General features: G+C 32.8%; 1 protein-coding gene across 1 annotated transcript; it reads left to right on the top strand.

Annotated features, from left to right (window-relative positions):
- Positions 1-2759: 2759 nt before the first annotated feature.
- LOC123662218 (ecdysteroid-regulated 16 kDa protein-like) lies at positions 2760-24158 on the top strand. Its single transcript, XM_045597093.1, has 3 exons — positions 2760-2910; positions 20839-20949; positions 23815-24158. Exons 1-3 carry the CDS (start codon positions 2838-2840, stop codon positions 24090-24092), a joined length of 462 nt encoding a protein of 153 aa, XP_045453049.1. The 5' UTR covers positions 2760-2837; the 3' UTR covers positions 24093-24158.
- Positions 24159-24255: the final 97 nt, after the last annotated feature.

Raw genomic sequence — 24255 nt, 5'->3', positions numbered from 1 at the left:
CCTACTATATATCACATATACGCTATATGCTGACGATACTAGCCTATTTTACTTCGGTAACAAAATTGAACCAATCATTCAAGAAGCTCAAAATGATATTAATATACCTACGATTTTATTTTTGTGTTACCCACATTAGGAATTCTAAACATTTTTGAATATCATATCAAAAATTGACTGCTCCAGCGGGATTCGAACCCGCGTCTCCGACTGACCGTGTCGGCGCTCTAGCCAATTAAGCTATGGAACGATGTACCCGCTAAAGCGAAATTTTTGATATGATGATTTTTATTTTCGGTTTAAGCGAACCGTGGCGCCGTCTATAGTGAGTTCTTTACAGAGACCCGTAACTATTCAAAGTTTCATATTACAATGAAAATCTTTGACAGGAGACGACACCATGCTATTATTAATACCTACGATTTTATTTTTGTGTTACCCCCACATTAGGAATTCTAAACATTTTTGAATATCATATCAAAAATTGACCGCTCCAGCGGGATTCGAACCCGCGTCTCCGACTGACCGTGTCGGCGCTCTAGCCAATTAAGCTATGGAACGATGTACCCGCTAGAGCGAAATTTTTGATATGATGATTTTTATTTTCGGTTTAAGCGAACCGTGGCGCCGTCTATAGTGAGTTCTTTACAGAGACCCGTAACTATTCAAAGTTTCATATTACAATGAAAATCTTTGACAGGAGACGACACCATGCTCAACGACAAAATTTCGATCTAGCGGGTACATCGTTCCATAGCTTAATTGGCTAGAGCGCCGACACGGTCAGTCGGAGACGCGGGTTCGAATCCCGCTGGAGCGATCAATTTTTGATATGATATTCAAAAATGTTTTGATATTAATATATTAAAAACATGGTTTCAGTTTGACCTACTAACAATAAACGTATCGAAAATAAGCTATGTCAGCACCTGGGTGACCGAGCTCAGCTCGGTATTTTTAGTAAAACGTGAAGGATTCGTAGAAAAAAGAGTTAAAATGATTTGCTGCCGGTTTGGTTGAAGTCTTTTTTAACCGACTTCAAAACAGGAGGACGTTACTCAATTCCAACGATATATATGTATATTAATCTTTGTTTGGGGATAACTTTGTCTTTTATGAAAAGATTTTGATAATTCTTTTTTTGTTGGAAAGGAGATATCCCTGGTGTGGTACCATGATAAGGAAACCAGGATCTGATCTGATCCCAGAGAAATCGAGGAAAACTCTCGAAAATCCGCATAACTTTTTACCGGGTGTACCGATTTTACCGGGAGTAATCTTTGATAATGCGTATTTCTTGGCTATTTTTTCGTATACCTACTTTGTATTACTTGTCGATATAATTGAAGTCGGTTTTTGTTCGTTTCGAACACTGACGAAGGGACTGGTCCACAAGTTTAAAGTCGCTCAACGTGCAATGGAACGGGCTATGCTTGGGGTTTCTCTTAAAGATAGGATTAGAAATAAGACTATCCGCGAAAGAACAAAAGGAACCGACATAGCCCACAGAATTAGCAAGTTGAAGTGACAGTGGGCTGGTCATCTGTGTCGCAGGACCGATGGCCGTCGGAGTAGACGGGTCCTGGAGTGGAGACCGCGTCTTGGCAGACGCAGTGTGGGACGTCCTCCAGCCCGTTGGACCGACGATCTACGTAAGATTGCCGGTGTAGGCTGGATGAGGATTGCGGAAAACTGGGTTGTCTGGCGCGAACTTGGGGAGGCCTATGTCCAGAATGGTGGTAGTGGTGGTGGTGGAATTAAAAAAAAAAACTTGACTAGGAACTACCCTTCGTGATTTCAACGCGCCAATACTTGTGGTCTAACTTTTCATTATTTGCTTTCTTGTGTATAGCGTTGATGTGTCCTGTCAGTAAGTTTGAGTACAAGGTACGCGACGCGGGCCGACACAATGCCAGCTTCCACAACTTTACTAGATTCTTATGAGTTAATTTATTAATTTTTAACCTGACCTTTTAAGATATGTTTACCACAGTAACAATTGTTAATGTACACATCTTAATATATATAAATCTCGTGTCACAATGTTTGTCCTCAATGGACTCCAAAACTACTTAACCGATTTTAGTCAAATTTGCACACCGTGTGCAGTTTGATCCAACTTAAAAGATAGGCTATATTTTATTTTGATATATTATGTTATTATTATATTTCAGAAAAAAATAAGGTGATACGAAGTTCGCCAGGTCAGCTAGTAAGATATAAAATTAGAAACAATTTAAAAACAGTTTAAATTAACAAATTCACAAAGGTAATACGGTGTCATGGAAGGTTTTCTTTTTATGTAGTTTATTAGGACGCAGGTATATTTGTATGGCATCAATTCTATATTTAATTTATAAATTAATGATTTTTAATTTTCAATATAATAAAGAATATAGCCACCCCCTCTCTTCCCGTGGGTGTCGTACTAGCCTTGGGATATCTCCTTTCCAACAAAAAAAAAAGAATGATCAAAGTCGGTTTATAAACGACGAAGTTATCTCCGAACATACATAAAATATATATAGTCGAATTGAGTAATCTGCTCCTTTTTGAAGTCGATTTAAAACGATGGGGAATCGACTTGGTTGTTGCTACGTTATTTATAAACATTTTTGCTTAGAAAAATTAAATAAAACAAAGAAATTCACAGAAAAAATATACTCATTTACAATAAACAAGATTAAAAATTTACAATTTTCAACTCTATTATCATAGTAGTGAAGTTTGTTGCAGATTTTAAAAGGATACAAGAACTTTGTTATGCTGCAACTGTTTAAAACGACAACGTAAGCACACGCGGCGCAGTCATCTACGGATCACAGACAGACATCAATATGTTCTTACTTAGCGTGGTTGTGTCTTTCTTTCTGGTGTTCACCGCCGCTACTAACGTCAGTCAATGTCCAGGTTAGTAAGTTCTTTACATAATACCGTTACCATTCGACCCGCTTTCATTTATTTATTTACTTTAATAAAACTCAATTTGACGAGTAAAAATACAGTTCGTATTAATTTGTGAAACGTATTGTATAAAGAAAACACAAGTATTTAATTTGTATTAAATAATTATAGTTGCATCGCCACTTTTTGTATAAAAGAAAATTATAACATTTTACAGCATGCATATGCAACTTAAATCCTAATAAATTCGTTATTGATATATATATATATATATATATATTTATTACCTACTAGCTGTGCCCGCGACTTCGTCCGCGTGGAATTTAACAAGAAAGTTATTGTTTAGTTCGCAGTTATAAATAAATAAATTTCTGATATAAAAGTAGCCTAAGTTTCTCCTTACTACATCAGCTATCTGCCAGTGAAAGTCCTGTCAAAATCGATTCAGCCCTTTCAGAGATTAGCCGTTTCAGAGAATGCCGGAACAAACAGATAGACAGATAGATAGACAGACAGACAAAAATTGTAATTAAAATGTCATTTTGGTATATGTACCGTGTATACATCCATATGTATTTAATAAAAAGCGGCTATTTCGATATTACAACCAGACACTTCAATTTTATTTATTTCTATAGATAAATCTACCTTTGTAGTTTTATAAAGCATTGAATACTAAACTGATAAACCGGTTTGCGTTTTGTACGTAACATACGTTATTAGAGAAACACACCTCATCGGCCGTTTTGGTTGAGTGGTTTTACTTCGGTTCTCTAGATCTATGTGCAATAAAAAAACTATAAAAATGTAACATTTAAAAGTTGATACGTTATTATTAAATGAAAAAAAAAGTTAATATTTCAATCGATTTTATGCCATCTAAAACCGTTTATAATTTAGTTTACTATTCTAGTATTTACTCACTTTCAATGAACACATTATCTCTGCTATTGTATTCATTAAAATATTATAATTTATTTTTATCCGGACAAACAGCATCGCTTGTAATAGTTTCTTGTGAAGTGATTAGCGTGTTCACCATTGAATGTAATAATGAGAAGTTAGATAAAATAAACAGCGTAATAAAGCAATGTTTCCTTAAGAAATATTAAATTTCACTCTTAGAATATTATCAATCAATTAATTATCATACCTAATATATAAGTCCGAGCAAATTAAATTTAATATCTAAAAACATCTATAAGGTAAGCGGTATGCCGTTGATTTTTTATTTGTGTTAATATGTTACTGAATACTTTCGATTACAATGTTAAAAAAATCAAGAAACGAAAAATATTGTCTAGTAAAGAAAAGCCGATAAACTTGTGGTAGATTATGCTTCGACCCTTCTCCTACACGGGAAAACAGGCCTATGCCCAATAGTGGGTGTTATTACAAGCTGAATCGTAATACCAGCGTCGTTCGTCAGTTTCATTCATTACTATGAATGAAACTGGGAAATAATAATAACTTATAATAATAAATTAATAATAACCTAATGGGCAAAACACATGAGTTCACGTTATTTTTGGCGTAAACTTGTGGAGGCCTATGTCCAGCAGTGGACTGTATAGGCTGTAATGAATGAATGAATGAAAAAATAATAACCTGTGTGATTATATATACGGCTAATTGTTTTTTTAGCTAGTCACTGATTCCTTACCCACATAAAAGTTCAAAAAATAATAATAATGATTCTTTATGACAAAAATAATGACAATAGAGCAATTAATTATATTAATTAACACTTAAAAACATTTTGCCGGTTAGCCATTTAGCCGGTTAGTTGTTGGCTAACTGAGCTAATTAAGTTAACCGGTTAAATTAGCCAAGCCTATCGGTTAGCTAACAAATTAACTTACCTAACTTCTTTAGCCGGCTTCACCGGTTAAATTGTACAGCCCTAAATATTAGTAAATTATAGAAGTTTCACATTTACCACAAAACACCTCCATCAATTATAATCCTATCAGAGTTCCGGGCACACACACTACGCAAAAACATGTTTGGGCCCACATCACAATTAACATCGGAGATCGAACCCGCGACGTAAATATGAACGTAAGAACATGAACGCGTCAAAAATTAATAACCACAAATTAGATTGCTTAAAATCATTTATTGTTCATTATAAAACATTACGATAAAAAACGTTGTAATAAATGAAAAAATACAAAAACATGTGCTTGTCGAAAATTTACATAACGAAGAAGATGTTATTATCAGATATCTTATAAATAAATTCAAAGCACGCAAATTACTTTAATAAAGGATCAATACAAAATTATCTGATATTTTTAACATCGAGCAATCTGGAAAAGTATTAACTTATTAAGCAAACCCTTATAATACGTTATATGCAAGAATGTAATGAGTTTTTTTTCGATTGTGTTATTAAAGAAAACTTATTCTTTTATTTTATTTTGATTTAGCTGTGTCCGCGACTTCGTCCGCGTAGAATTTAACAAAAAAGTTATTGTTCAGTTCGCAGTTATAAAATAAATAAATTTCTAAAATAAAAGTAAGTAGTCTAAGTTACTCCTTACTACATCAGCTATCTGCCAATGAAAGTACCGTCAAAATTGCTCAAGCCGTTTCAGAGATTAGCCAAAACAGACAGACAGACAAAAATTGTAAAAAAATTTTTTGTATATGTACCGTGTATACATCCATATGAATTAGTAAAAACCGATTATTTTAATATTATAAACAGACACTCCAATTTTATTTATTTGTATAGAGTATAGATAGATCAGACTCCTTTTGCACCAGAGGATACGGCGCTCCATACGCTGGAGGTGTGCGCCGCGTAGGACTCGCAGCGGCGCGCGCTTTCGGCGGTTCTCGGGCGGGATCTCTCACTGCCGAGCGTCGTAAAAGCCATGCTCGACAGAGAGATCGTAGCAGGCGGCGGTCTCCTTCTGCGAAGAGGTAATGACGCAGAAAGAGGCCGCGGAGCGGGCCAGGGAGCATGACGTCTCCGCTAACCTACTCCGGTGCAGACGCGTACGGGGTCAAGGAGGAGACGGTTTGCCCACCTCCTCCCCCCTCGTAATAGTTGGGTCGCTGGCCGATAGTCGGGGGACTTCGGCCGGCCGGACAACTTCACACGTCTGAGGGGTGGCCTTGTTGTGAGCGAGGCAACCCCACCATTGTGTCGGGGCACGAAGGCTTTGTCCGGGCCTACCGCCGGGGCGAGGTGGCTAATACTAGCGCGACCCCATCTCGCCCTACCCAGGCGGACTGCTGCTCACACGTGGTGGTTTTTTAGTCAGTAGGAGTCTGACATAACCCTCTGGTGCCCTCCGCTGGAGGGTATCCATGAAGGATTTTCGCCACGTAAAAAAAAGACTCCTTTTGCACATGTAACGTGTTCCTGTTCTCACATTTCCAACATTATTTCTTAATGTTCTTATTAAAACTATACTAATGCTACAACCATTTATTTCTTTTGTTATAAAAGCATGTATTGAGAAAAATCTACAGAAAAAATGCGTGTGTCAGCAGCATCATGAAAATAGACGCCGCGTTTGCGCAACGGTCACAGCACTGGTTTGTGGCTATTGCGCTGGCGGTTGTGGGTTCGATCCCCGCACAAGACAAACATTTGTATTGGCCATACCGATCCGATGACCGTGTTATGGATGTTTGTGCAGTCCCTGTGTGGTCTCCTTGCCTCGGGGAGGCCGTTAAACCGTCGGTCCCAGTTGTTATCATATACACCTGATATCTATTACTCATATTAGTGAATATATCCGCCAGCCCGAATTGGAGCAGCGTAGTTGATTAAGCGCTGATCCTTCTCCTACATGAGGAAAGAGACCTATGCCCAGCAGTGGGATATATCACAGGCTGAAGCGAAGCGTATGAAAATAAAATATTAAAATGTACTGGACGAGTTTTTTTGTGACACTAAGCATTGTTGTAGGTCCGACACCGGGCCATAACCTTGGATATTTATCACACTATTAGCATAAACTAACATGCAGATAAAATCGTACGGGACTACTAATAATATAATAATGAAGTTAAAATAGCAGACTTGCGATTCAAGTCATGATTTATTATTTATAGTAGCAAGGACTTACCGGTATTTCTAATCAAGCTGTTAGGCCTACTTCCGTAGAGCAGCAAAAAAGAGTCAAGGAAATAGAATAATTAAAACCACACCCCTAATAATAATATCTATTCTCTATATTTCAAACCATAAACAGAAACATCTTAAGATCAGCGTTAAATAATTCCGCTTTCAAAATTAGTATAAATAAATACACTGGAATAATACACTGGACCGCCAAGAAAAAGGGACGGTTAGAAAATCTTCAATATCTTCAAAAGCACCTGACCTTGTTTTATGAAATAAAGACTAAATTAAATAATATGTACTGCCTCATAAAATAAGATATCATACCTCATTATTTATTTAAGACAATTGTATAAAAACAGAAAATTTAAAATAATAGGTATCTACTTAGACGTTTTTGCATTTAGTACCAAATAGTTTATATCATTTGTTTCGCGTTTGTTTTAGTTTTTCAATAAAAAAGTTATAAATATGGTGTCTCCGCCTTATAAATCTTATCATTCTGAAGTCATTATGTCGTTAACCCCTGAAGAATGTGTCAGGATCCTGACAATGCTTAAAGATAGACACAGTCAGCAAAATACACCGAGTACTGTTGGTATGACTATTTCTAGAGTTCAGAAGGAACTCCAGCGTTTCCATGAAATTTGATCCAATTGTTGAAGACCAGGAACAGGCCGAACAAGATGCACGAGGGCGTGGGAGGATCACTATATGGTGATAACTATTTTGAGACGTCGCTTTCTAACAGCTGTTGAATTAAAGAATCATCATTTACGAGCTGAAGGAAACAGTCTGAGTACGGATATGGTAAGGCGGCATCCGGCTAAAGCAAATTTAAAACTATTAAGACCTGCAAATGCGTGACGAGAACCTTAGGAAAAGTGTGATGGGGCGAGGCGAACGGAAGTTGAGAGGGAGATATAAGTTAGTGAAAATAGAAAGAGAGAGATAGTTACGTTTCGTATATTACTATAGGAGCTAAATAAGTTCTATTACAGTCGTGTGGTCTAAAGTACACTCGTTTTTTTTCTCATTATTCTTTTTTACCATCGAATTCCATGTATTTATAAGATATTTCTATCTTAAAGTTGCAGTTATTAATTGAGGAGAAACAGGTCCTACTATTATATTCTACATCCCGCTGTTAAAGTCTATTCGTATCGTCATCCATAAAATAGTGTTAACCGCAACTAATGAAACAGGCCCTTAGTCATTTTAATTATGCGTCAATCTTACAATAGCAGAAAAAACTAAAAAAAATTGTGTTCTTTTTTTATAACAGAACACATAGACTAAAATGACGTGATCATTAATTACACACATTAAAGTAATTATCTATACAAGATCGAATGGAAGGCAATAAACCTTATAAAAAATAATCCATTCATTTTACACTTATAATAATTATCCTTAATTGAAAGATATTTTTCTTGACCATGCTCTTCTTCGTCTCGTTCGTTATAAATATCTCTCGTATCGTAATCGTATATATCGTATCTTCGTTCAGTATAAATTATTTGTATATGTAAGAATTGTTCGTATAATTGAATCACTCGAACATTGTCTATAAAATTCAAATCGTATTCATGAATCAACATACGTTTTAAACAATACGTGGATTTTACGTAGAAACACTTTTATTATTTATAACACGTCCAGATTTTTTGTGGTAGGTACATAATAAACGTAAGTATAATAACCGACGTTAAATAATAATGTCTTCCTTATTACCAACCTACAATATTTTTACCATCTTTTTATAGTACAAATTGTCCTTGGAATTGATATTTGGCTTTGTTGTAATATCTTTATGCTGCTTATTTTGGGAATTTGTTTCCGTATTCAAGGCTACAAAATAACCAATACTGGTTATACTGGTTAACAAAAAACACTTTTTACATGTATCATAAAAAATTTTGACTAGTTTTGTCAGGATAAGGATATAAGAAACAAAATAAGAAGACTTCAAATACAGCTTGTTTTTTAACCGAATTCAAAAAAAGGTTTTCAATTCGACTGTAATTTTTTTATGTATATGCATATATAGGTATGTAACTCAGAACTTTTTGCTAGGTGAACCGATTTCGATGATTCTTGTTTTAATCGAAAAGTGGTGCTTGTCATCTAAATTCAATGTTCGAAGCTTCTACCAAACAATAATTGTGTTTGCTCGCAAACGAAAAAAAAACCGACTTCAATTACATCGAAGAGTAATACAACGTAGATCGACGAAAAAATAGTAATACTTTGTTCGTATTCCATATAATGCGACATTATAAAATTGTAGAATTATATAATGTCCTACTGTTATTTCTAACATTTTGTTAGCGATTGTAGGCAGAAATTTCATAAAAGGCCCGTCGTCGATTCGCGCGAAGCGCTGACATCGCTTATTACGGCGGGTTTTTTAGTTGAAGCGGATTTATATTGAATTACGGTTTATGTCTTTTTTATTAAAAATATGTAATGTTCATGTTTTCACACAGCTCCGATGCACGACTGGAGTTTACCCCTTCAGATCAACTGTCTAAATAGGCACAAAAAGGCTTACTAGTCTAAGAAATATATTATTACTATATCAAATTGTAAATAAATGAATGCAATAACGCCATCTATCGGAACCTAATTGCGTTATTAGAAAACGTCTGAACGCCATCTCTAAGAACCTAATTGCGTTATTAGAAAACGTCTGAACGCCATCTCTAACAAGGTCATTCGTTCAGTAGATTTTACTGTTCAATTTTTTCATTCCGGGGCCTTAAATGAAAATCGATTCTTAAGGAGAAAACTCCAAAAACAGTCAAGTAAATACGCCATATCAGATATAGCTCAAAAAGTTCGAGTCAAATCTCAATTATATTTAAATGGGACCACATGACAAGCACCACCTATCGATTAAAAAAAGAATCATCGATATCGGTCCACCCAGTAAAATAGTAATGAGGTTAATATAACTTTGGTCGACGTAAAATAGCCAAGTAAATACCCAGTATTAGCAATAACTCAAAAATTAAAAGCTCAAATATATTTATAACGAATAAACTGCTACTCTCTACTCTAGTGGAATATTGTAATTTGATCGATAGTGAACGAAGTAATTTCATAACATTTTGATAGATGGCGTTGTGGCAAAGTATTGAACATGACCACAGTCGTCTTAACATCGTCATGTAAATACGTGTCATCAAAGATTACTCAAAAATTGCTCATTATATCTCAATCATATTTAAAACGGACGACATGACAAGTATTAGCTTTTGATTTATACAAAAAAGATCAAAATCAGTGCACCCAGTAAAAAGATATAACGTATAATACAACGTAGGGTGACGAAAAAACCGTCAAGTAAATACGCAATATTAGATATAACTCACAAATTACGAATCAAATCTCAATTAAATTTGAATGGGACCACGTGACGAATAGTAGCTTTTAATTTATATAAGAAACGTCAAAATCGGTGCACCCAGTAAAAAGTTATGAGGTATAATACAACGTAAGGTGACGAAAATAATGTCAAGTAAATACGCGTTATCAAAGATTAATCAAAAAGTAGTTATCAGATCTCGATAAAATTTATATGTGACCGCATGATAAACATCAGCTTTCGATTAAAGTAAAAATTATCAAAATCGATACACCCAGTAAAAAGTTATTGCGGATTTTCAAGAGTTTCTCTCGATTTCTCTGGGATCCCATCATCAGATCCTGGTTTCCTTATCATGGTACCAAACTAGGGATATCCCCTTTCCAACAAAAAAAGAATTATCAAAATCGGTACATCCAGTAGAAAGTTATGTGGTATAATACAACGTAGGTCGACGAAAAAAGCGTCAAGTAAAAACGCATTATTAGATATAATTCGAAAAGTAGTTGTTAGATCTCAAATAAATTTAAATGGGACCAATCGGCACACACCACCTTTCGATTAAAACAAAATTTGTCGAAATCGGTCTACCTGGTCAAAAGTTCTGATGTAACATACATAAAAAAAAAAAAAAAAAAAAAAAAAAAATACAGTCGAATTGAGAACCTCCTCCTTTTTTGGAAGTCGGTTAAATATTAAAGAAAGCAACCCATTAAGGTAACAACAAAACCAGTTATTTAATATTTAGGAAAGGAAATGGTGAAAAAAAACTGTTTAGAAATTTTTTGTTTATATTATAACCCTAAAGGACACTAAAGAAAAATTAATTCGCCACATTAAAAAATTGTTACAACAAAGTCATCTATCTGCGAACTGTAAACTATCTACATACTACAAGCAAACAAATTGACACCTTTTCACCACCACCCACGACTCCATCTATCAGAATCCTGTAAAACTACTTCGGTGACTATCGATCAAATTATGTTACATAGCCATATCTACTATAACGTAGTGAGCTGTGTTATCCACTAGAGGGCAGTAGCAGGTTTATAATACCTAATATGTTTGAGCGTTTAATTTTTGAGTTTAAAGGGTACTAGCCGACCCGTGCCCACTTCGTTGGGCGTTAATTATTATTATATGAACCAAATAACATACTTTAAAGAACAAATTTTATAGCACTTAAATAAATAATATGTTGCACTCGTGTATTTATTATTTTGAATTACAGAACCAAATAACATACTTTAAAGAACAAATTTTATAGCACTTAAATAAATAATATGTTGCTCCAACGCCATCTATCAAAAATCGAGAAAACGTCGTCGATAGACTAAAATAAGACTAAATTAATAACGTCGAAATACTAATAAATTGTTTTCTAATAGCGATAGATGGCGCTAGTTTATTTACCATTTTGATATTACATTTTAATCTTTTTCTTATTTACTGAATTTTTTGTTCAATTACAATAAAATATAGCTTATGTCACTCCTGAATAGTGTAGCTTTCAGTTAGTGAAAGAATTTTCATGATCGGATCAGTATTTGCGAAGATTACCCCCTACATACAAACGAAGTTATAAACTTTACCTCTTTATAATATTAGTATAGATTTACTTGATTATTTTTTAGTCGATCTACAGTGTATTATATATAACTCATATTTTTTTACTGGGTGTACTAATTTTGATAATTCTTAATGTAGTTGAAAGCTGGTGCTTGTCTTGTGGTGCCATTTAAATTTGATCGAGACCTGAATTTAACTTTTTAGTAATCTTTGATAACGCGTATTTACTGAACTACTGTTTCGTCTATCTACCGTTGTGTTTATGGTCCATGTAATTGAAGTCGGGTTTTTATTCGTTGGAAGCAAACAATAATTTTGTAATTTCATTTAAGAAAATTTAAATATTTAAAATTTAAAAAATTTCAAAATTTCACCAGCTCAAATGTATCTTTGTGATTTATTTATATTTTTTTCTTTAGATACGTCTCGTTGAAATGTCCAACAAGTAGCCCCGTAGAGCACTTAGACTCTTTACCATGATATCGTTTTTCTTCTAAAATCGTCTTTCATATAAAAAGTATATTTTAAAAAAAAATATTGAATGTTTCACTGTGCTTATCGCCTACGATTATTTTTATGTAACAAAAATTCGACGTAATTTTTGATCGATGATTTCCTATAAAATTGTAAGTTAACTTCATGAAACATTTTAAAGGTTCCTTTCCAAATCTTTTAACTCTTCGTTAAATAATTTAATTGTCTAATTTGAAGGTTCACAAAATAGTTCATTAGAGGAGAAAGCTTCTTGAAAGTCAGGATTTAATACCTACGTAGTTTTCAATTGTTTCTCGCGTCGCGACATATCGGTACTTTGAGGTGGTTACCATGCAGATATAGGCTTCACTATAATAATGATGATGATGATGATGAGGTATCGATATTTCAACTGACGGCAGATTGGTATCTGGGGTTCGTACAAATTACAGGAATTGTAAAAGCCATAAATCGAGTTTTTCTCGCCCTCCCAGTTATTAGACCCATAAGTTGTAAACACTTTTCTTGGTGTCCGATTGAAAGAACAGAATAAATATATAATTTAGTTACTTCTGTAGTAAAAATTCTTGGCTGAGTTTTCAAAGTATCTAATCCAGTCAAAACATATACTAATTATAACAATAATAAACACATCATCATCACATCAGGTACACTTTATTCTTATTTTTCCTTAATACGCTGCTCCACTGCGAGTTGGCTGATATGTTCTGTGATATGTAATGTTATTGTGTACTTTATTAATATGATAAAGATGTGCGTCTCTGTTAGAAGAACTACTCTATGTCATTATAACAAAGATCAAATTAAAAACTTACAATCTCACACAATTTATAAGCAACCTTGGGAAGCTAAAACCTTGTTTAATTAAAAATTCTGTTGCAACAAAAAATGTTCAAAGCAATTTTTTTTGCTTCGCACGGGTTCAATGCTGATACTAAATATACTACAGAATGTCTTTATTTATAGTGTGAAGCTAGTTTATAGTATGATTATTAACATAATAACAACAACATTCGTCGTTAGAATACACGTTGTTACAGAATGCGTTGAAAAAATAAAGGTTCACCGCTCGTTCCCCGTAGGTGATAGCGTGGTAATATGTAGCCTATATGTTGACCCGACTTCTTAATAATATTTGTGACATTTGAAATAAATCTATGCAGTACTTTTTGAGTTTATCCCGGACATACATATAAACAAAGAGACAAAAATTCTAAAAACTGTATTTTTGGCTTCGGCTCGATTGTAGACCCCAAGTATTCTTTTAACAAAATATTCAATGTATGGTAAAACCGGGAGAGATGCCGCAGTAGCATAGATGCCTCATGTTCTAAAAACCTAACATCCCGAACTCACAAATAAAAATTAATCGCATAAGTAGGAGTCGAAGTCACCTCGTATCTCAGATATCCACAGATATTCGTGTGGCAAGGACACGTTTGGCTCGTGTGTGTGTTGTCTCCGCGGCGAAATTTACAAACACGTCAAGGTTTTAAAGGTTAGTATTTAAGGTTGTATAATTTTATAAATAGTAATAAATTCCGTTATATTTTTTATCACGTCTATATACTGGGTCATTGAGTCTGCATATAGTTGTAAATAGATGCTATTTTGTTTATAATTTATTTAAAAAATACGTGGGCATCTATCCCAATCACAAAGGATAGTTGCCCTGATTTTTTGAGGTATAGGTGCCCTTATCTATCCCTTCATTCACCATATACAGAGTAAGTTTATGTTTAATTTTTTTTTGTGTCTGTTATATTTTTAATGTATTTACGTATATTTATGTTTGGATGTTTTACTGATTCTAGCAGAACTATGCCACGAAAATATAAAAGGAAGAAAGGAATGCGAGCTCGAGTATGTTCTTGGACTATAGAAAACCTACAGTCAGCTTTCGATGAGAAAGTATGATTATGCAATGTGCATGTTGACACTTGATATATATATATATATATATATATATCATGTTGAAACTTAAGAATTTATATTTTAGTCAAACAAAAGCTTTAAAAATTTAATTAGGTATAGTAATCTGTGTGATATAAAAATTATATTCTAATTATAACAATTAAAAGATATAAAAAAAAACACAAAATATTTTTCATTACTATGGCCCATGTTTCTTGGAGACAATCGATGTTTTAGGAGTAGAACTACCTAACATTTGGTTTGGGTTTTTCGTTTACACGGTTTAAAGGGCATCTATCCTACTCACTATTTTCATGGTGGGGCAACTATCCATATAGGTAGGCATCTATCCTCAAAAAAAGGGTTCACGAAAAGCTAATTTCTGCTTAATCTGCATTGGGTAGGTTAAAAAAAATAGTAATGATTCAACATTAAGGATTGAGCTAGCTACATTAGTAAAAATTATTCGTATAAAAATCATATTTTTAAAATTAGGTGGCTATTTCAAAAAGTGGGGCATCTATCCCGGTTTTCTCCTACAGTTTTAACTTTCCTACCATTTTATTGTTTGACTTTCCTACTATTTTATCATATATATATATATATATATATATATATATATATATATACATAATTGCCGATCGTTGTCAACGTCAAGAAATAAATAATTGAAGAAATAAATAACGAAAAAAAACCGACTTCAATTACATCGACGAGTAATCCAACGTAGATCGACGAAAAAATAGTCAACTAACTGCTCATTATCAAAGATTACTCAAAAAGTAGTGATCAGATCTTAATAAAATTTATATGTGACCACACGACAAACATCAGCTTTTGATTAAATTATAAATTATTAAAATCGGTATACCCAGTAAAAAGTTATTGCGGATTTTCAAGAGTTTCCCTCGATTTATCTAGGATCCCATCATCAGATCCTGGTTTCCTTATCATAGTACAAAACTAGAGATATCTCCTTTCTAACAAAAAAAGAATTATTAAAATCGGTACATCCAGTAGAAAGTTATGCGGTATAATACAACGTAGGTCGACGAAAAAAGCGTCAAGTAAAAACGCATTATTAGATATAACTCGAAAAGTCGTTGTTAGATCTCAAATAAATTTAAATGGGACCAATTGGAACACATCACCTTTAAAAAAAAAATTGTCGAAATCGGTCCACACGGTCAAAAGTTCTGATGTAACATACATAAAAAAAATACAGTCGAATTGAGAACCTCCTCCTTTTTTAGAAGTCGGTTAAAAAGAAATGATATTGTAGCGCTTATTGTTGATCAGTAAACAAATATATGCACTTTTTTTACTTTAACGTATATGGAGCTATGAAAACTATATTTTAGACAAATATTCAATCCAAATGAAATATTTTTTATGTAATAATTAATTATTGTACTCACTTATTAAAAATAATTTCGACATCTCATAGAAAAATTTTTTGTATTGTGTCATATAGTTTGTAGTGAGTTTTCAGTATGCTCTCTGCTCCGGGAGTTGTGGGTTCGATTCCCACCCCGAGTCTGGATGTAATATATATATATATTTATATATATATATATATATATATATATATATATATATATATATATATATATATATATATATATATATATATATATAAGGTATTTCTTTTTAAATAAACAAATTGCGTTGCTCTGAAAATAAGAGTTTTTATTTCGTTAAATTTTAATTTACGTTGTAAGAAAAATCATTTAAATCTATAGACACTCTCACTCTCACCTGAAAATAAGAGAAACTACAATTTATGTTTATTATTTATAATTCTTCTGTATTAATTATATTTTATTATTATTTTCCGTTTTCATCAAACACCATAATTTTATACTTTTATTATTTTTTTATGTCATCTGCAATGACAATTCAAAATACTAAATTTAAATGTTTAGAGATAAAAGAGGATACTCTTTATATCCCCCCCCCCCCCACAAGGAGTCACTATTTTTTTTATAATTCTTCACTATTTATTTTCACCATCTTCAACCACACTGTCCTCTTAAATTGGAATTGGTATAAGTTTAGTAATATGGTACAAATTTGATTCAGTTTTTTTGTGTCCAGTATCTATTTTATATATTGTATTAGAAATCTTATCAATAATCTTATACGGCCCAATTTGTAATTCATCTAGCTTTTTTCTGTTCAACTTATTTCCGTTTTCTACATACACCATGTCTCCAATATTAAACTCCCACATTTTTACTTTTTTTTCAAACAATGTTTTGTTGTAATTGTGTGATTTAACTGTGTTTTCTACTGCTGTGATTCTGACCTTAATCCAATCACTGTGTGATTTCTCTTGTATTATTTCATTTGGTAAAATTGTGACGTTGGTACCATATAAAAGATATCTGGGCGCATATCCCGTAACTGAGTGAATTGTTTCATTATATTTATTTACACATTCTTGTGCTATAGTTATCCATGCCTTTTTGTTTCCTTTTTCATTCATTTTACATCTCATTTCATTGATTAGTGTTTGATTCACTCTTTCATTCAGGCCGTTTGAAAATGGTGCATTGACCGCTGTAAATATTATAGTATAGTATGTAAATAGTATAGTATATTATGTATATATTCTTTAGAATTAATTCCTGGGTATTGGTCGGCAAGTATCATACCTATATATTCTGTGTCTGTTATACATTTAATTAGTTTTATGAAATCACTTGCATTTTGTGTTTTTGATGTTTTAATAAATGCATATCGTGTAAAGTGATCTACAAGAAGGTGCATGTATCTTTTTGTCGATCTGGAGCCTCCGAAACCTCCAATTGTGTCAATAGACATGATTTCAAAAGGCTTCGTAGCTGGACCTAAATGAGACATAATTCCATATTTTTTTTGTCCTCTTGTTTTGTTTTTTATACAAATTTCACAACTTCTGCAATTTTTTTGATGTTATTTGTTAGGTTTTTGGCAGTATAATATGGACTAATTGTCTCTTGCATTTGTCTAATTCCTATATGGTATAAGTTCTCATGTATATTTTTCAATAATTTAATGCTGTATTCTTCTGTAAGAATTATTTTCTCTTTTTTTCCAACTTTCTTAAAATATAACCTATTTATTTTAATTAAATTGTCTTTGTAATTTTGTATTTGTATGTTTTTATTCTGATCTGATATAATATCGTCTAATCTTATTAAATTTATGACCCTCAATTGTTCATCTTTATTTGTGTTAGGTTCTAGTACTGGATTTCTGCTTAGGCAATCTGCTTCCAAATTTTGTTTCCCTGGTGCGTATTTTATTACAAAATCATACTGTGCTAAGTAATACATTAAGTCACCTAATTCTTCATCCGTCCTTGACCTTATATTCATATTTTCAAGAGGCTTATGGTCCGAATATACTGTAAAAGATTTACCGATTAACCAGTATCTAAGTGCTTTTGCAATTGCTAGACATTCTAAATAAATAGCCTTCTTTTTCTTTTGGGCTCCATTTAGTTTCTTTGAAAAATAGGCCACTGGTTTTTCTTTGCCATCCAATTGTACCTGTTTTAAAATTGCTCCAATACCTAAAGAAACATCAGTGTAAATATTTATTGGCAAATTTGGATCCAAAATCTCCAGAACTGGTTAAGAGCATAGTAGTTGTTAGATGATTTCAAATGATTTTTGATAGTCATCTGACCAAATAAATTTCTGATTCTTCCTCAGTAAGTTATGCAGTGGTTCAAGAATTATAGCACTCTTTGGTATGTACTCATGATAAAAATTTATTTTTCCTAAAAACTGTCTAACATTTTTTTGAGTTTTTGGAATGGGGAAATTTTTTATTGAAATTAAGTTGTCTTTCACTGGTTATACTGAATTATTTTGAATTATGTGACCTAGATATTTCACTGAATCTGATGCAAATTTACATTTTGTAAATTTTAATCGGAAACCTTCTTTCTTAATTGCTTCCAGTACAAGAGATATGTGTTGTATATGTTCGCTAAAACTTTTAGAAAAAATAAGTATATCATCAATGTAATTAACTGCAAAATCTGTTTGTTTATATTTTCTTATAATGTTACTCAAAATTCTTTGAAAAATTGCAGGTGATGTTGATGTGATGACCCGAATGGGTCCACTGATAGTGTCCCTCTTGTGTTACAAATCCTGTATTTTTCGTATCTTCAACTCGTAAAGGGATAGACCAAAAAGCAGAATTAATGTCAAGAGTCGTAAAATATTTGCAATTTCTTGTTTTTATTATCAAATCCTCTATTAATGGAAATGGTTGAGCTTGAGGTACTATCATTTTATTTAAATCTCTAAAATCTATACATAGCCTTGATTTTCTATTTTCTTCCTTTTTAAATGCTAATGTTACAAGTGCAGCAAATGGACTATAGGACTCTTCTATCAGTTTATTATCTAATAATTTAGTTATCTGTTCTTCTATTTCTTTCTTATCTTCTATGGTACATCTCTAAGGTCTCTTACTACAATATTTGTCAATTGTAAGGTCAATCCTTAACTTTTCCAACGTCATATTTGTCTTTTGCAAACACCGACTTATAATTTTCCACTAGCTTATTTATTTATTCATTTTTTTATTTTCATTCAAATGATCTAGTTGCATTTCAAAATTTTCTATTTTTATATGTTCATTGAAATTTATTTTGTATTTATCGATTGAAATTTTATCATCTTTTTCCAAATTAAGTTTTTGAGCTATCTTTAAATTTTCATCTTGAATTAGTTGAAACTCTTTGATCAGATCTAATCCTATTAGAAACTCATAATCGAAATGTTGTTCATCAATTATGTAAACATCTACATTTTTTTCCAAATCTAATATTTTTATTTTTAGGTTCGTCAAACCACTTCTCTTCTTAACACCATTGATTGTTACTAAGTTTACTTCATTTAAATTACTGTTTTTTCCTCTTAATTTTAGTAATTTTGAATTTATTAAGGAAACATTTGAACCAGAATCATAAATTCCATTTATTTCCAATTTATCATTTAGCAGTAGTTTGACATTTATCAATGGTATTATTACTCGTTTTTTTGGTCACTTTCGTTTAGTTCGGCTTCTATCTTTGCATTATTTACATGATTAATATATTTCTTTACCTTTTCATTCTCTTTCTGTTTAAACCAACATGTATCTTCTGGATGATAGCGAACACCTTTATTTAATTTTTCGCAAATTTTACATGGGGTATATTCTTCATTCTTATTATTTATCTTTATATTTTCATATTTTTTCTTTGGTACATAGCTTTTTTTATTTATCATATGCTCATACCTGCTTACTTCATTAAATAACGCCACTGTATCTTGAATTGTTTCTCTATCGATCCTATTTAGAATAAATTCAGGTAAACCCGCTGCAATAAGATCAACCATTGTGCCTATGTCAATTGAGTCTCTCATCTCTAATAAAAGTTTTTCTTTTCTTATAGCATATTCAGTAATGAGCCTTCATTATATTTATATAACAATGCTTTAGTAACTGGGCTCCATCCTTTGCTTGCAAATGATCCACAAAACTTATTTTTCCACATGGACCAATCGGAATTTATTTTCAGTTTTATCATCATGGAACTGTACCAGTCCGCACAGCTCTTGTCCATAAACAGCCTTAACATTTCAATTTTTTCCTCATCTGTTTCAACTTCAAAACGAATGCATTCTTTTTCAAAAGTATTTATCCACTGGTTTGCGTTCACGTTTCTATTTGTAAACTTCTCAAGTACGAACCGTTCAGCGATATTTTTTAAATTCTGAGGCCAGTTTCCAGGTGCAGACGATTCAATAAAGTTTTTCAGCAATTTCTCTAATGTACGAGTTTCTTCACAATTCAAAATACTAAATAATGTTTAGAGATAAAAGAGGATACTCTTTATATATATTTATTTATATATGTCTATTTATCAAAAAAAAATGTAGCTATGCCAGTCGGCTGTTACCTATAACACAAGCGTTAAGTTGCTTACTTCAGAAACAAACGACAGTGTGTGTTATGTTGTAGATTTATATTTAGGTATATTTAGAACTGAATTCATAGAATTCTTTAACTTTAATATCAAATTTATATTATGATTTATAATAACTTAACTTTAATTAATTTAATTTACGTCGGATAAATCTGAAACGACGAAATAGCATAAATATTCGTCAACAATTTTTAATTACATCGTTGTGCCGTTTGCACTTGGCCCTTGGAGTAGCAGTGCTAATTTTTTTTTAAATATAAAACTACTCGTCTTATTATACCTCCCCTGCTGTCAAGAGGGCTGGTGTATTTTTAACCCAGAGAATCGGCATTGCGATTCAATTCAATCAGCAATAGCGATTCGCGCAGAAATACTGCCAGTATTCCACGTAGACATGATTAACCGCAACTATCTATAAATATTTAGTTCTTAACTTGTGAATTGGAATTATACTGCTATCTAATACTTTTTGTTTATGTTTTCTTTATTTATTATATAATATTATATAATTTTTGTTTTCAGGAAAATCGTTTGACGGGTTAAAAGAAAATGTTCAATTAATGCCATGCAAGAAACTACCCTGTCGTCTGAAGAAGGGAACAGCCACGAATATTACGATTCACTTTACTCCAGGTCAGTATATTATCACATTATTTATTAGACTTATAGCATCGAAAACACTCAATTATACAGTTCAGGACTCAACGAACATAGCACGAGGTGTAGGATTACAATTTTTTTTAATATAAATATTTATTTTTTAATTATGCAAAGTATCAAAAAGTAACATAGATTAGAGCAGGGTTGTTACAAATAATGTAGGCACAAAAATCATTATTATAAATTAGGTACTAGCTAGTACCCGTGATTTCCTTTGCCGCTGCGTTGCTAATGATAATTTACAATTCGATTATATGTGGTGTATCAAGATAAAATCCACATCAGATTTTAAATTAGAATTCCAGGATCACAAGAATTGAAAATGTTAATCATTTCATACATAAGCACATATACAATTATAAAGGCATCGTTCCTTTTTCCTGAACAGCTCGTATCTACAGTCAAAAAATTGTATTATTTTAATGTTTTATTGAGACTGCGCTGGCTACTATCTCCGAATATGAATGGTTAATATAGAAAACTGGACACATGTTGAGGCTTACAGAGATAAAGCAAATGGGTTTATTCTGCGATGAAGTCTAAAAATATTTTGTTTCGCTCCCTTGGAACAAGTCCGCTTACGCAGATGGGTTCTTTATAAAATAAAGAGTGTGAGGTGCGATGAAATTCTGAAAGTAAATCCCTATCGTCAAACCCAGCCGGTCTAGCGGTTAAACTGAGCTGTACCGCCGCCGGCACACAACATACTTGACCGGTTCCAGATATTTAATAAAAACACTTGGAACTGATAGTCTGCGTAGTGCGCGTATTATATCGAACAGTACTCGTACTCATACAGCGACAGCTCTGATTATGTAGACATGTGCTTCCAATAATAAAACCAAGCGATTAGCTAAACTCATCTTCTATACAGAAATCGAAGAGGGCCTATGAAATTTTGTTTTAAACTTCTCATATATAAAGATATTCCTAAATGACAATTTAAATGATGAGATTTAAAACTATCTCTATTATAACGAATCTAAAAGATTAGAGTGTAAGATTAGGTACGGTTAAAATGAAAGCCAACTAAAAGAATGAAGAACCCGACCACCAGCGAAAATCGCAAATATTAATGGTGTGCTTACGATTGAGCCTGTAATATCCCGTAGACGGAGATAGGCCTCTTTCTAAGCAAAGGAAAAGAATTGAAGCTTAATCCACCACGCTGCTCTACAGCGTGTTGGCGGATATGCTCCCAACTATGAGTAACGATCGCTATCAGGTATTTATGATAACAACCAGGACTGACGGCCTAACGTGCTCTCCAAGACACGGTCACGCCTCCGGGGGGAAATTTACAAGGACAGACATCCAAACCGGAAATAAATAAACCCCGTAAACCGTAGATGTTTTAGGCAGTCGTCTGTGTAGTCACACGCACCACTACATCAAAGCTGTTGTTGTGACGTGCTTATATATCTAGAATACAATCCTCGCAACGCAATTTCTCAAATGACAAGTAGATCACCCTCGTCTCTACCGTAGTTGGAGTATCGATTTGGATGAATCAAAGTGATGATATTAATTAAAAATAATGTGTATAAAATTTCCCGGTCAATCTTTTTTTTTTTTTTTTTTTAACACAATGATAGGCTTGCGTTTGACCACTATTTCACCTGATGATAAGTGAAAATGCGGTCTAAGATGGAGCACGCTTACCTAGAAGTAACCTATTCACTCGCGACTTAAAGATCCCCAGGTTATAATTTTCTGGAAACACAGACGCTGGTAGAGATCTGAATGTGAATGAAATGTGAAAAATGTGAGAAATCTGCTGTAATCTATTATGTTATTGTGTATATGTGCATATAATAATGTAATATTTTTATAAAAATCATCTAGCGTGAATCACATGATTGATATAAGCAGACGATCGACCTCAACTCGGAAAAACCCAGTGGAAAAAAAACTAACATAGTACAGTTTACATATATGTAGTTGTGCATATGTACCATAAGATTATTTCATACAAGTATTATAACAAGACTAGCAATGCCCGTGTGAATAATTCGCACTAAATAATTTTCATAATTAATTAAATTACAAAAACAAAAGCAATATTAAATTTTTTTTTCAAAAAGGGAGGCAAAGATCTAAACCTTAGCGTATTAATATATGATGATACACCAAGACCAATGGATAAAATATTTTTATGGATACCTTCAGAATCAAATGTAGGTAGGTATAGTATGATTACAAGTATAAAAAGTTATGATGTAAAAATAGAGTCGAATTGAGAATCCCTTTTTTGAATTCGATTAAAAATGTCTTTTGCGATTTGAGCTCATCTGAGATATTACTACATATATGTAAGTATCATTGATCGCTTCGATTTCAACAAGTAAATACATACTTGAAATAGACAGAAAATTTTCAAATTTTTATATATAAAGTACTTAGAAAAGGACTAGCTGTGACCGCGACTTCGTTCGCGTGGGAGATTCTTTCTGGGTACTCATTATTCTTTAAACCCTTATCCTAATTCTTGCAATCCCTTAAAAATCGATTCAGCCGTTCCGGAGATTAGCTCGCAGAACAGAAAACAGACTGACAATTTTTTTTGTTTTTAATATAGAGTAAATAACCGAGTGCAATAAAAAAAACGCTGTTATTCTGAAATCACAGTACGACACTTAAATTTTCTTTGTATATGTAGATTAGGACTTAAAGTACCTAAATGGGAAAATATAATTATAAACGTTTAGAAATTTAGATACAAGGGATTCATAAAATTTAAGAAGATACTTATTCTTAACATGTAAAATATGTTATAAATGTTTTCCCTAAATTAAAACTTCAATTTATAACAATAAAACATTTTTTACTTGTCCTCAGATAGCGACATGGATAGCGTAAAAAATCACGTCACTGCTGACCTGTTTGGAATCGCTTTTCCGTTCGTCGGAGTCGACGGATTGTCAGTTTGCGGTAAATTTGAAACGGAAAATGGAGAAAAGGCACCGTGTCCTCTGAAAGCGGGAAATAAATACATCTACAGAGATTCCTTCCAAGTTCTCGAAATCTATCCTTCGGTAAAAGTTAAAGTACACTGGGCCTTACAACACGGAGAAAAAGATATCATCTGCTTCGAAGTACCCGTGAATATTGAATAGATAATTTGTATTTCTCTTAAATATCCTGGTAAATATCAATAAATTTTAGTGAACATCAAATGCCAATGGTCGCAGATATATTTCCGTTGAAGACAACCTAACCATAAGCTAACTGTGCCATTATTTAGACACTTGTATTTCCTAGATGAATATGATCCTTAAT

This window comes from Melitaea cinxia, chromosome 18 (assembly GCF_905220565.1).
Source record: "Melitaea cinxia chromosome 18, ilMelCinx1.1, whole genome shotgun sequence".
Lineage (NCBI taxonomy): Eukaryota > Metazoa > Arthropoda > Insecta > Lepidoptera > Nymphalidae > Melitaea > Melitaea cinxia.
Note: the sequence above shows the minus strand (reverse complement) of the source record. Positions and strands in the feature narration are given on the sequence as shown.